This window comes from Echinops telfairi, unplaced genomic scaffold (assembly GCF_000313985.2).
Source record: "Echinops telfairi isolate 266 unplaced genomic scaffold, ASM31398v2 ScPeMD7_7469;HRSCAF=8507_1, whole genome shotgun sequence".
Taxonomy (NCBI): Eukaryota; Metazoa; Chordata; class Mammalia; order Afrosoricida; family Tenrecidae; genus Echinops; species Echinops telfairi.
The window spans coordinates 117,697,945-117,711,191 of record NW_022111373.1 but is presented as its reverse complement, the minus strand read 5'-3'; the positions used below and the strand labels follow the sequence as shown (position 1 = coordinate 117,711,191).

The 13,247-nt window shown below is 43.6% G+C and overlaps 1 protein-coding gene across 1 annotated transcript in view; it reads right to left on the bottom strand.

Moving 5' to 3' along the window:
• Positions 1 to 12,696, bottom strand: part of ADAMTS12 (ADAM metallopeptidase with thrombospondin type 1 motif 12) — a 159,790-nt gene extending 147,094 nt beyond the window's left edge. The window contains exons 1-3 of the mRNA XM_045285263.1: positions 12,621 to 12,696; positions 11,418 to 11,614; positions 3,662 to 3,745 (exon numbers count right to left, since the gene is read on the bottom strand). Coding sequence (XP_045141198.1) covers positions 3,662 to 3,745; positions 11,418 to 11,614; positions 12,621 to 12,696 — 357 coding nt within the window. The remainder of the gene's footprint in view (positions 1 to 3,661; positions 3,746 to 11,417; positions 11,615 to 12,620) is intronic.
• Between the last annotated feature and the right edge of the window lie 551 nt (positions 12,697 to 13,247).

The following is a 13,247-nucleotide window of genomic DNA, read 5'->3' as shown; positions in this document are numbered from 1 at the left end:
GCCAACAAGTGTGAGATGGTACCGGGCTAGAACGTGCTTTGCTCTGTTGTTCAATCATTATGAGCTGAAACTGATTATATATCACCTAGCAACAGCAGTTAAAGCAGCAAAGCCATTGTTCATGTAGGATTTTGTCCCTGGGGTATTTCTTACCTATTAATTCCATCTATTTCTTTGAAACTGAACTTGGGCATCACTTTCTTCAAGTACTCTCCAGTGGTCCACAATTCAAAAGGACTCTTAGTCACAGTTTTTTTTTTAAGTTCTATTGTCATGTAATTAACAAACAAAACATACAACATTCCTCTAGTTCTTTAATGCTCCCTCTCCCCACTATCATGACCACAGGGAGGTTTGGGGGAAATGGGGAGCTAATAATGATGAGTATAAGAAGGAAGAAAATGTCCTACGATTGGTTGTGGTGATGATTATACAATTCTTCCTAACATCATCGAACTATTGAATTGTACAGTTTGTTAATTATTTGTTTAATCATTTTATTGGGGGCTCTCACAACTCTTACAACAATCCATACATCAGTTGTATCAAGCACATTTGTACATATGTTGCCATCATCCTTTTTTAAAAATTATTTATTTATTTATTTATTTATATATTTTTTGCCATCATCCTTTACAAAACATTTTCTTTCTACTTGCGCCCTTGGTATCAGTTCCTCATTTTTTCCCTCCCCACCCCCTCCTAAGAAACCAGTTACTATCCAGTTACTATCTCTGTAGATATACGTATTCTGAATTTCAAATACAGAAAAACATTTTTAAAAACTAGCGACAATAACAAAGTAAAGCTGAGACAAACTCAATCAAAAAGGCAGGAAATATTAAAAACTAGAACAAATTTAAAGTGATCAAAAGGGAGATCAAATGATAAGATGTTAAATTTTAACTTAACTGCGTCTGCAGGTCTTTGACTAATCAACAAACCCAACGAAAGCAGGCGATATTGATCCAGGCATTTCAATAATAGCAGTCACTAGTATTATTCAAAGATCTGATCTTCTGGTATTATGTCAAAGTTCTACTGCTGTTTATAAGATTTTCAGTGGCTAGTTTTTCTGAAATGGGTTTCTGGCCTGTCATAGTCTGGAAGCTTTACTGAAACCTGTCCATCACGGATGACCCTGGCGGTATTTGCAATACTGATGATATAGTGTCCGGCATCACAGCACACAAGCCACCAACACAACTGGAGAGACTCCAATTGATGGACTGCCCTCCCTGCCCAAGGGTGCTACTTTGATAGTATTTAAGTGCTAGGATTGTTGTTTTGCTTTTGTTGGGCTTGTTGATTAGTGAAAGACCTGAAGAATGGCCTGAAACGTTTTCTGGGAATCAGATAAATAAGATTTATGAATGACCATTCTGCAGTTTTGTTCTTACCTTGTGACTCTTGTATCATATGGAAATTATATAAATGTCTGAATGAGGAATGTATTTAGCGAGAGGTAGGTAGGGACCCATAATGGTCTGTAGCAAATCGTCTATGTAGCTTTGCTCTTACAGAATCCGAGTGGAAAGAAAAAAGATAATAAAATCATGATGCAGTAATCAGGGGCAGTAGCTAATAACATTCTTCCAAAGAACTCCACTGGCAACAAGACCTCAGTCTTGGTGCCTCTAAAATGAAGAGGTGTGAGAGTTAAGATTTATTGTGCCAACCTGGCTGCTGAACACATGTGAGATTAATGGAAGGGGCAGAGAGATAAATGGCTCGGCGAGCCTTGTTCTCTGATGGTTGAATCCATGTGCAGCTGCCTTAGCTAGTTCTCTGCCTCAGCTGGCAAGGCTCATTTCCTGTGAGAAACCCCTGAGGAGAAGCCACATGGACCTACCCTGATGCAGCCCTGGGTGCTAAGAAAACCCCTGCCAGCGCTGAGATGCTGACACACCCACTGATTCAGCTTTCCTCCTGCATTTGGCATCATTGCACGTGTTCTGTGAGATGGAGGAGGACTTTGTAGATTGGTGTCGGACATACAGGCTAATGTTGGACTTATGGGCTTGGACAGCACTGGGTTGGGATGCTTTCTTAATGAACACTTACCCTTTATATAAAACTCTCTCTTATAAAATATGAGTGTCTATGAATTTTGTTTCTCTAGTCTACCCAGACTAACACAAAAGGTTTTCACAAATGAAGGGCTGTGGAGTTCAGAGGGACTGGTCCTTGGAAGTAACAATTTGACACCTACTCTGGTACTGCGCGGATTACCGAGAATCAAGATTTTTCTTCGAACAAGGAACTGTCTTCTCTTCTTTTTCTTTTTTTGAAAATTCTTTTAGAAAAGTCTGAAAACTCTAACTTCCTCTGCACAAGTGTAGTGAAACATAAACATATAGACAACCATTTTATAATGACAAACATTTTTGTACTTCAAGTTATCAAAGCGCTATTTTCAAGACAAAAACATACAAATACTCCATTACAGATGAAGCGTTCTTCTCCTGGACAGATTTACAGCATCAGAAACCCACAGGGAAGGTCTACTCTGTCTAATTGGGTCACTAGGAGTTGAGATTGATTTGATGGCAATGAGGATACAAATTAAAGAGCTACTTCATTTGGTAATGAAACAGACAAGATGGCAAAGCTGGTTGAAAGGGGCTCTGTCCCTGTGAATGATGGTTTTGAACTGCTGAATGTGCAGCCCACAGCCCAGTGTGTAACCCCTATGCCACCAGGGGTAGGTTGAAAGGCACAACAGAAGAAATGGATGCATTTATAAACTCACTGTCATCACGTTGATTCTGACTCAAACTGATGCTATATAAGGTTTCTGAGGTTGTAAATCTTTTGGGGAACAGATAGCCTCATCTTTCTCCCAATGACCAGCTGGTGGGTTTGATCCACAGGCAAGATAAGGCCTGATGACCAAATGTGATCATGAACTGTGATTGGTTCTGGAATTGGGCCTTAAAATTGATGGTAAAACTGGATGTGGAATCAGGATCGGCTACTTGACTGGTGAAACAGTAACCCTCTTTACAGAGATGGGTAAGATGGCTGGGTTAGGGATTGGAGAAGGGGACAGAGGTGGGAGGATTAAAGAAGGGGCTAATTAAGAATTCCATTTTGGGCATGTTATTTTTTTTAAGTTTGAGCAGACTGATGCACATAGGTTGGGATATGAAGCAAGCAAGTGGATATGAATTTAGAGCTCAGGTGAATTGGCCTGGTGATATCAATTGACAATCTCAGAATTCAGAAAACATGCAGATTTCTAAGAATAGATGAAATCGTCACAGGTAAGAGTATAGAAAGTTAAGAAAGCCCAGACCTTCCAGATTTGTAGGAATGTGCAAGAGGTAAAGGCTATAAAAAAGGCCCAAGGTTTCCATCTCCTTCCCAACTCTTATTGCAACCATTCAGCCATATCAAGACTAAGTCTGTTTCTACCATGGGGCATCCTTACTGATTGCTATAAGTCTGGTGTATGTGCTACTGGCCAGGTAAGCTCAGCTCTACCTATCCTAGAAGCATTCTCCTTTGGCCACTCCACATTACAGAACATCCAAGAAACCAATGCTGTTTTCCTTTTTGATCAGCTTCCAAACACCTTTTGTGTTTCCACAACTCTCCCGAAGAAAGAGAAGAGCGTGAGGATACAGGGCAGGAGAACGAAAGGGACCCTGCTCCATACCTCCTCTTCTTCCAGCAGAATGAGCCGGACCACCACAATGTGAATGGCGTTGCCGATGCTGGGGTTATGGAACAGTCCAGCCACCTGGAGGCAGAAGAGAAAACTGGTTAGTTCCCAGTGCAGAGAGGAGGATGCCCAAATACACAAGCAAATAACCCCATGTGCCCGCGTCAGAATTGACCCCATTTGTTACAGAATGAAATTGCTCTCCAGTGTTTTCTTGGCTATAATCTATATGAAAGCAGATCACCAGTCTCCTCCTCCTCCTCCTCCTCCTCCTCCTCTTCCACCTTCTTCATGTTCTCCCTCTTTTTTATTCTGAGCCATTAGGTGAGTTTGAACTGCAACAGTGGCTGCAATAACTGGTTCGTGCCTAGGAACAATCGTGAGGCTGGCACAGGCTCAGTGTTTCACTCTGTTGTGCCCAGCGTCACTCTGGATTGGAACTGACTTGATGGCACCTGAGAACAACATAAAGACAAAGGAGCCCAGGTGGCATAACAGGTTTGGCATTGGGCAGTTAGTCACAAGATCAGCAGTTCAAAATCACCATCTGCTCTGCTGAAGAAAGATGAAGCTAAAGACAAACCATGTGCACCACCCAAGGGTCGAGATCAGGATGTCAGAAAATGAAAAAACAGCAATGTAACGAACTCACTTCAAATAAAGAGTAGTTTATAGGTGAAGAGTTTTGGGTGGAATATAATGAAGAATGAGATAGGCTGATGGCCTCATTCTGACCACTGGCCCAGCTGTTCAGGGCTCAGGTGTTAATGAAAAGATTGGTGGTTCAAACTCCCTCAATGGTTCTCTGGGGAAAAACCCTGATGATCTGATTCTGAAAGATTTGTCATTGTTGTTCGGTGACCTCAAGTCAGCTCCCTTTCACAATGACCTTATGTACAACAGAGTGAACCACTGTTGGCTGCACCATCCTCACAATTATTTTTATTCTTCATTCTATTCAGGCAGCACTGTGTCAATCCATCTAGTTGAGTATATTCGTTTCTTGCTGGCACTCTACTCTGCCAAGCATGATGTCCTTCCCCAGGGCCTGGTCTCCCCTGATAGCATGTCCAAAGTAGGTGAGAGGAAGTCTCTAGGGACCGTGGCATTAGCAGTCCGGTGTCTAGCCCACAGGACTACCGGGGCTTCTTGTTCTGGGAGTCCATGGTAACGTCCACACTCTTCATCAGCCTGCAATTCAAGTGCATCCTCCATCCTTCTCTGGTCTTCTTTGTTCCGATGTAAGCATCTGAACCAAACCAAAACAACCCCCCTAAACTCGCTGCCATCAAATCTACTTCTACTTGATTCAGGAACACCTTCATCCTCAACCTGACTCTCTAATGACTTCAAAGAGTTCTTTGGTATTTAGGGCAGTTTTCCTCTGCCCTGTGGGGTCTATATGATGCAAAAACTGACTCATTAGCACCGAAGAACAACACTTGAGCTGTGAGTAAGCTGGTCTTCTCCAGAGAAATCCCAGCAGGCAATCGCTATCCACCAGGGCTACTGATACCCTTAATAATTATTGCCGTTGTTGTTAGCTGCTGTGGGGTCTCTTCTAACCTATAGTGACCTTCTGCACAACAGAACAAAGCACTACCTGGTCCTGCACCATCCTCACCAGGGCTGCTGTGTGTGAGCCCATTGTTGTAGCTGCTGCACAAGCCATCTGCTCAAGGGTCTTCTTTTCTGCTGCCCCTCCATCCAGGGGCTCAAAGGTCTGAAGCACAATCTCCTAAACAATTTTCATCCTCTTCATGGTTTATGTCATTGGCCAACGGCCAACTGATCTGCAACCACTAATTCTTCCTAATAAAAATGTAATGAGGCATCTGTAAAATGAAATCATCTCAGCTCTGAGGAAACTACAATTAGCTCTTCTTAGCCAGAAAGAAGGAAAGGGGGACTGAAGGAAAGAATTCAGCCTAAGCTGCTATTTGATTAGCAAGTAAAGTCCTGCACTGGGGAGACAGTCTCCGTATGCAATGTCTAGGAATTTGCATAAGAATCACCATCAGCTCAGGGGTTCATTTCCTGACTCTATGGAGAAATTAAGAACTTCTTTATACTTCCTCCTACATAATGCTGTACTGTAAGCTCTTTGCTCCTGAGACCAACCTATGACTCTGCAGACACCCTCTGAACTCATGGAACCAGCTACTTCACAGACAGCCGGGCATTTGAAATGGCTTATAATATTTCCCTCTCTGATATCTTTACCTACTTATTTTTCTCTATAAATCCCCTAAAGTACCAATGATTCAATCATCATATTCTTTAAACTTATATTTTTCTTGTTTTTAGTATTCAATTTCCTGGATTTAACTTTCCCTCCTTTATTTTTATAAGAAAATAACTCCCCAACCCAAACTCACTGCCATGGAGTCAATGCAGGCTCATAGCAACTCGAGAGGCTCGAGTAGAACCACCCCTGTGAGTTTCCGAGACGGTAACTTTTAGGGGAATAGAGAGCCTTGTCTTTCTACCACAGAGTGGTAGGTGGTTTCAAACTGCTGACCTTATGGTGAGCATCCCAACTCATAACGCTTGCACCCAGAGCTCCCTATACGGAAAACAGGAAAAACAAAACTCAATTCTTGCTGTCAATTTGATTCTGACTGCATGCCTGGCGGAGTGAAACTTTGCTGCACCGAGTTTTCAGTGGCTGCTTTTTCTAGATAAGGAGTCTGTTCTTCTGAGGCATCTCTGGGTAGACTCTGACTACCCACCATTGGTTCTTAGCTTAGCTTATTAACCGTGTGTGTGTGAGTGTGTGAGTGTGTGTGTGTACCAGATAAAGGTTTAAAAATCACATCAGTTTCCCATTGAACAATGCATACATGTGGCTGAATCCCTATCGTGCAATATCACTTATCCCATTTCCTTTCTCTGCTCTCTAGCTATCCCTTATTCCCTAACCCGTCTGAAAGGTGACCATGGGTAAATGCTGCCCTGTGGATCTCAGATAACTGATTACCCTAAGGTGTGTGTACCTTGTTTGTGTTATTTTTCCCTTACATGCCAGTCTATTGTGTGGCTGAAAATTGAGCCCTGGGGGTGAGTTCATTTCCAGATTTGAATTGTAATTGAGGGCCATAGTGTTAGGAGTTCCACCAGTGTCTATCCAAATAATAAGTCTATTTTTGTTGGTTTGTTCCACATTTTCCTCTCCTGCCAAGGATCTTTTAAAGCAGTTGGTAGTGGTAGTTGGGCACCATCTAGTTTTTCTGGTCTCAGAGGCATGGAGACTGATATTTTCCTGGTACGTTAGTCCATTGTACAAATCATTTCAATGGTTCTTGGATTTCCATCACTCACCTTTGATCTGGACATGGCGAGATCAACAGTTGCATCAAGAGACTAAGAGTTGTAACTTGGGCTTGAGCTTTTATGATTTTAGTTGCCACTCACCAAATGTGGATGTGGAACACTGCCTTTATGGATTACGTTAAACCAGTTAACCTGCTGTCTCCTGAGACTACGATCCTGAGCAACAAGGCCCAGCAACTCATTCCCTCAAGGACTTTACTTTTGTCTACGAAGTTTTCATCACCTGACCCCCTACACTAACACATTAATCCTATTTGGGTCACACAGGAATTCTGGCATGAAACGTCTGTTAAGTCCATTCTGGCTCACGGTGGCCCTGGTGTTACAGTGTAGAACTGTCCCATAGGGCTTCCCTGGCTGTAATCTCTGCAGAAGCTGAAGGGAGAACTGACACAGTAAATTAAGTGTTGCTGTGTTTTCCCCTGTTGGCCTCTAGAGGATGAGACATTTCCCTCCCTTGGTGTAAGAGGCTTTAGCTGGCATGTGAACACCAAGTACGTTCCCGTACAGCATGCCTTTGGGGATTTTATTGTTGGACATGTGCTTTGTTTGGAGTCTCTCTAGTCCCCTGTGACTGGTTCAATAAGAGGGGCCTATCCTGTCCAGATAAGGAACCCTAGGGGCATAGTTGGTTACATGTTGCACAAAAAACCACAAGATCAACAGTTCAATACTGTCATCCACTCCATTGGAGAAAAAGAAGGCTTTCTACGCCCCTAAGCAATTACACTCTAAGAAATCCACAGGGGGAGGTCTAGTGTGCCCTATAGATTTGTTATGAGTCAGAATTGACTCGATGGCAATGAGTTTAGTGTGTGGATCCTCTTGGAAAGAGACTTGGTAGAGCAATGGTTAAAGCACACAGCTACCAAATCAAAGGTCAGTGGCTCAAACCCACCAGCCACTCTGTGGGCAAAAGATATGGCAGGCTGCTCCCATTAAGAATGCATCCTTAGAGAATTTATGAAGCAGCTTTACTCTCTTCTATATGGTTGTTATTATGGTCTTGTCAAAGAATATTGAAAGTAACATGGACTACAAGATATATAAAAACAAATCTGTCTTGATAGAAGTATGGCCAGATACTCCTTAGAAGTGAGGATGGTGAGACCACAGTCTGACATACTCTGGGGATGTTGCCAAGCGAGAGCTGACCCTGGAAAAAGGGAATGCCTGTTTGCTAAAATAACAGGTAATTGACGCATTTGAATTGCCGTGCTGGTGGAGAATATGGAAAGTACCAGGAACTGCTACAAGTACAAGCCGATCTGTCTCAGAAGAAGTACAGCCAGATGGTCTGTAGAGGCAAGGACAGAAAGACTTCATCTTACATACTTTCAACATGTTATCAGGGGGGACCAGCCCCTGGAGCAGGACATCCTACATGGGAAAGCAAAGAAGAGGAAGGCCCTCAACAAGGCGGATGGACAAAGTGGCTGCAACAATGGGCTCAGGCTTAGGAGCAACTGTGAGGCTGGTGCAGGACCCTGCAATGTTCTGTTCTGTTGTGCGTAGGGTTCCTATGGGTCAGAAGTGACTCACTGACACCCAACAATAACAACGACAAGGTAAAAGACCAGTGAAAAAGAGGAAGACCCTCAATGGCAGTGATTGACACAAGGACCGCAACAATGGGCTCAAACATAAGAACAATTGTGCCGATGGCACAGGACTGTTGCACATATAGGGTAACTTCCAGTCTAACACCAGTAACCACAGGGTTTCTGTGAGTTGGAATCAGCTGGAGGGCAATGTGTTTGGTTTGGAGTATTTTGTTTGTTTTCTATACCACCTTGAGATAGTCATTCCATCCTTCCACTCCATCACTCTTGCCATGGGGCTATAAACAAGGCACAGTCTAGAAAAGGGGAGGAATCCAGTCCCCTGGGTAACCAAGGCTAAGTTGTTTTGACATTCTCTGAGAAGCTGTTCAGAGTCTGTGTCACCCTTGCAGCACTGGCCCGCCAGGGCTACAGGATACAGGAAGGTGAGGCAGAAGACGTGGCTCTGAGTCCAGCCTCTTGATTCTGTCTGGGGCACAGGCAGGCAGGCAGCAAGCAGGACCAGGCACACTGGATTCCCCTACCCCCTACCCCCTCCCCTTCCCCACCCCCAGACCCTTCCTCTTGCTCTGCTCCTGCTGCCACTGCAAACTCCTCCAGCTTCCAGGCTTGTGTCCGGCAGCAGCAGCTGAGTCAAGGACAACCAGAGGTCATCCAAATCACATAACATCCGGTATAACTAAACGCATCTGTTTCATGGATGTTAACCATCAAAAACCGGTACAAAATTTCCTGGGTCTGACTAGGTTTGGAAGGGGGTTTATCGTAGGTAAAAAGGGACGCGTTCCTGCCTCACCTGATGTCCAGGCACATATGGGTAAAGGTCAAGCTTTCTCCTCCCTGAAACACTCTGTTAGTGCTTCTCCCCTTTAACGGCGCATCAGTCACCCCCAAGGGTTCTTAAACATCCAGAGCACAAGACCAAAAGTCCAACAAACTGAACCAAAGTGTCATGAGGTGGTAGCCAAACCACCAGTATCTTGTTCAGTGTGGGAAGCTCTAGACGGTAGAGGAAGCAGAAGAATGTCTGTAGTTTTCATAGCTTAGTACATTAGAAAATCAATACAGAGAATAATTTAAAGAGGAGTTCTAATGAGGTAAAATTGTTTCTTCTTTGGGGACTGTGGTAGTTACATAATCTAGTGTGGACTTGAAGGTATTAAGAGTGAAGAGGTGGAATTTAGCCAATCAATCAGGTCACAACCCGGTGGTCCCTCCTTGTGGGCATGACCTCATGAGAAGCGTTCTGGGACGACACTCTCTCTCTCTCTGCTTCACCTTCCTGTTGAAGAGCCACATTCTGGGAGCTGGGGGAGTCACATGGAGACCCACACCAGCACTGAGATGCTTCTACCACCACTGGATCCACAAGACTTTTCATCCATTAGCCTGTGATCTTCCTGCATTCAGCATCATTGCATGTGGCTGTGTGAGTCTGAAGAGAGATTTATGAACTAAAATTGAACTTATGGGTTGATATAAGACTTATGGACTTGATCTGGACTGGCCTGGGATTTTTCTCAACATATAATTGCTCTTTGATATAAAGCTCTCTAGTACACATATATGAGTGTCCCTGGATTTGTTTCTCTAGTCATTCAGACCAACCATTTATGGAATGGCCTAATGAAAAATTCAGGGAGTCTCCAACAACTATATTTCTGTGCCAGTAAGACTAACACCCTCCCTGGAAAGGCAGAAAACACCAGTAACGATGTAAGGAAGCTTGAACCTTTACTGGAATTCCAATGCCAACTGCCTGGAGGAGATCATGCTCTTATTCAGGGTTCAGCAAACTTTAGAGATGGAAGAGCCAATCCTGTCCCTCACAACAATTTGAAAACTACACGAGACCTATAAATGTAATTATACAAACAAATGCAATCACCATGATCTGAATACGATCTTTAAACTTGAAAGGAAATGATGATAGCTTTATTTTCAGCTTCAATTTTGTTTCAGAGCCACATGTACGCACCCAAAGAGCTGCATATGGCTTGGGAGCTGCAGTTTGCCAAACCTGCTCTCGTCCTTTCCCTCCACTTACCCACTTGTGCAGAGCCTGAAACATATACAGAATGTGGTTGCTATGTGCTAGCAGACCAGTGCTGACTCACACAGCCCGCTATGACAGAGTAGAACAACCGCCCCATAGGGTTTCCTAGGCTTTAGCCTTCATGGAGTCAGACGTTTCCTCTAGAGGAGCCACTCAAAAAAAGACAAACTGACTGCCATCAAGTCAATTCCAACACCAGAGAGCCAACGGGACAGGGTAGGAGTTCCCTGTGGACTTTGGAGACTAACTCTCTACTAGAATGGAAAGCAGCATGTTTCTCCCACAGAGCAACTGGTAGTTTTGAACTGCCGACCTCATGAGAAGTAACCATCGCGTTACCAATATGGATTCACACCGCCAACCTTTCTGTTAGCTACGGAGCACTTCACCGTGGTGCCCCCAGTCTAGCAAACACAGTGGTGTAGAGTTGGATCTGAGCTATAACAACTCAAGACAGGGATTCCGAGGCTGTAAATCTTTACCGGTGGCCTCACCTTTCCCCCTCGGAGCAGTTGGTGGGTTTGAACTGCTGCCAGACCTCTTTAAATAGTAGCAATATGTAAATAATAATCAGAAAATTTTTCAAGTGTATACAGTTTTTAAAAAGGGGAAATACTAATTTGTCCTGAATTTGTCTCTCCAGTAATAAATTCACACATACACACACACACACACACACACACACACACGCTAAAGGGTCACAAAAAGATCTCATGTTTTTGCTTTCTTAGGGGTGAGCGGGGAGGGCATCACTTATGACATCTATTTCCAACTTCCCGCCCTTTGCAGCCTGACATACCATGTTCATGATGGTGAGGATATAGGATTCCACATTCTCACTGCCATGATACTCAACCATCTTCGTGTCAGCCACCACGAGAGTCTCCACCCATCTCTCCTTGCTGATGGAGCGCCGAGAGAGGCTTCTGCTTGGCGAGTGGCTCCTCTCCCACTTCTCCCTCCATAGTTCTTGCTTCTGGAGAGAGCCAGGACTGTCTAAGAAATAAACAGATGGTAGTAAGATAAATGCATCACACACACACACACACACAGTTTCCACAAATGTTTGCAAACATGCAAATCTGTACATGTAATTTATGTTTAGTGACATAAATATGCCATCTTCAAATATTCATGATGGGCTTAAAAGATAACTAACCAGGATACCTAAAATGTGGATCTTCCAGAGAGACCCACAAAGCAATTCCTTGAAATCATTGCTATCGAGTTCACTAAATTGTATCCTTCACTATGAAAAAGACAGAATCAAGAACTGGAATTTCCTCCTTCCCTTCCTTTATTCCATGCCTACAGAGTGCAAAGCTGTGAACCTGGCTCTTAAATGCAAGGTTGATTGCCCTCATGAACATTGAATGTAGACATTTCTTCTGTCTTAAAGACATGGAAACGAATGGTCAACATCACTGGTTGAATAACTCCCCCAGTGACACGCAACCCAACCCATTAGTGGAATGTGCATGATGTTCATACCCCAAAGCCAGGCTTTTCCTAACAGCTGACCTTTGGACAGCATGGCTTTGAACTGAACAGGCTCATATGCATGCGATTTTTTTTTAAAGAAATAGATTGGATACCATTTTGGAGATATGTGGTAATTTGAAAAAACTTACAGAAGAACTGCATAGCCTAGAAATACCGGAAAATTTAAAGAAAAAGTCATGTGTGCTGAATGTGTAAAATATATGTATTAGGACCCTATATTTTCATTTACTATAGTATATAAAGTAGATGTAAATCTATTCTAAAACATTAAAATCTTTCAAACTTTACACACTTACAGATTATCTGTGGCACCATTTACAGTTTGGAGAAATGTAAACAAATATACAGCCGCAGGATTAAATCATAACGGTACAGCATTAACTGTAATACATGCTGTAGTGTTGGAAGCATTCATAAGCACCTTTTGTAGGTTTGGGAGCTCAAGTGTGAGCTCCTGTGCTGTGAAAACATGCGGAAAGCACCATGTGATGCTATTCACCTTTGAAAGCCCGCTCGTCTCTCCAGCACCTTGCGCGCGTCACAGTGAAAAGTGTGCTCTCGGAGTTCTTGTGCATGCTTCAGTGTTTAGTACAATACCACCCTCTCCTTCCTTTTTGAAACTTATGAGAAAGGTTTAAACCTACAAGCGACACCATGCTTTCAAACCCCTCTCTGTTAACCAAGCAGGAAGTCAGACACTGACTCAGATGGGGTCCTTGACTCAAAGCCACCACACAGCTGTCTGTGCATGGAGGCCTGTGTTTTGCTGTGATGCTGAACATGGTGTAGTGCAGCTTCTAGACTTAGACAGATTCGGAAGAAAAACTTGACAATCTACACTGAACACTGCCAATGGCGACCCTTAGGATCACAACCGTGTGATCCCAATGGGTCAACATGGACCAGTGGTTAACTCAACAGCCTCCGACAAGCACATCTCAAACACAGGCTTGTTTTAGCTTGTTCTCTCAACCCCTACTGTTGTTTCTCTCCAGAGGAAAGTCTCCTCTGAGCTGCAAGGATCCAAGGAGCTCTCCACGGAGCTGGGTTTGGAGCCTCTCCATCTCCTCACCAAGTCCTTGATGCTCAGCAGCCTTCTCTCGGGCTGCTCCCGTCACAGAGGTTT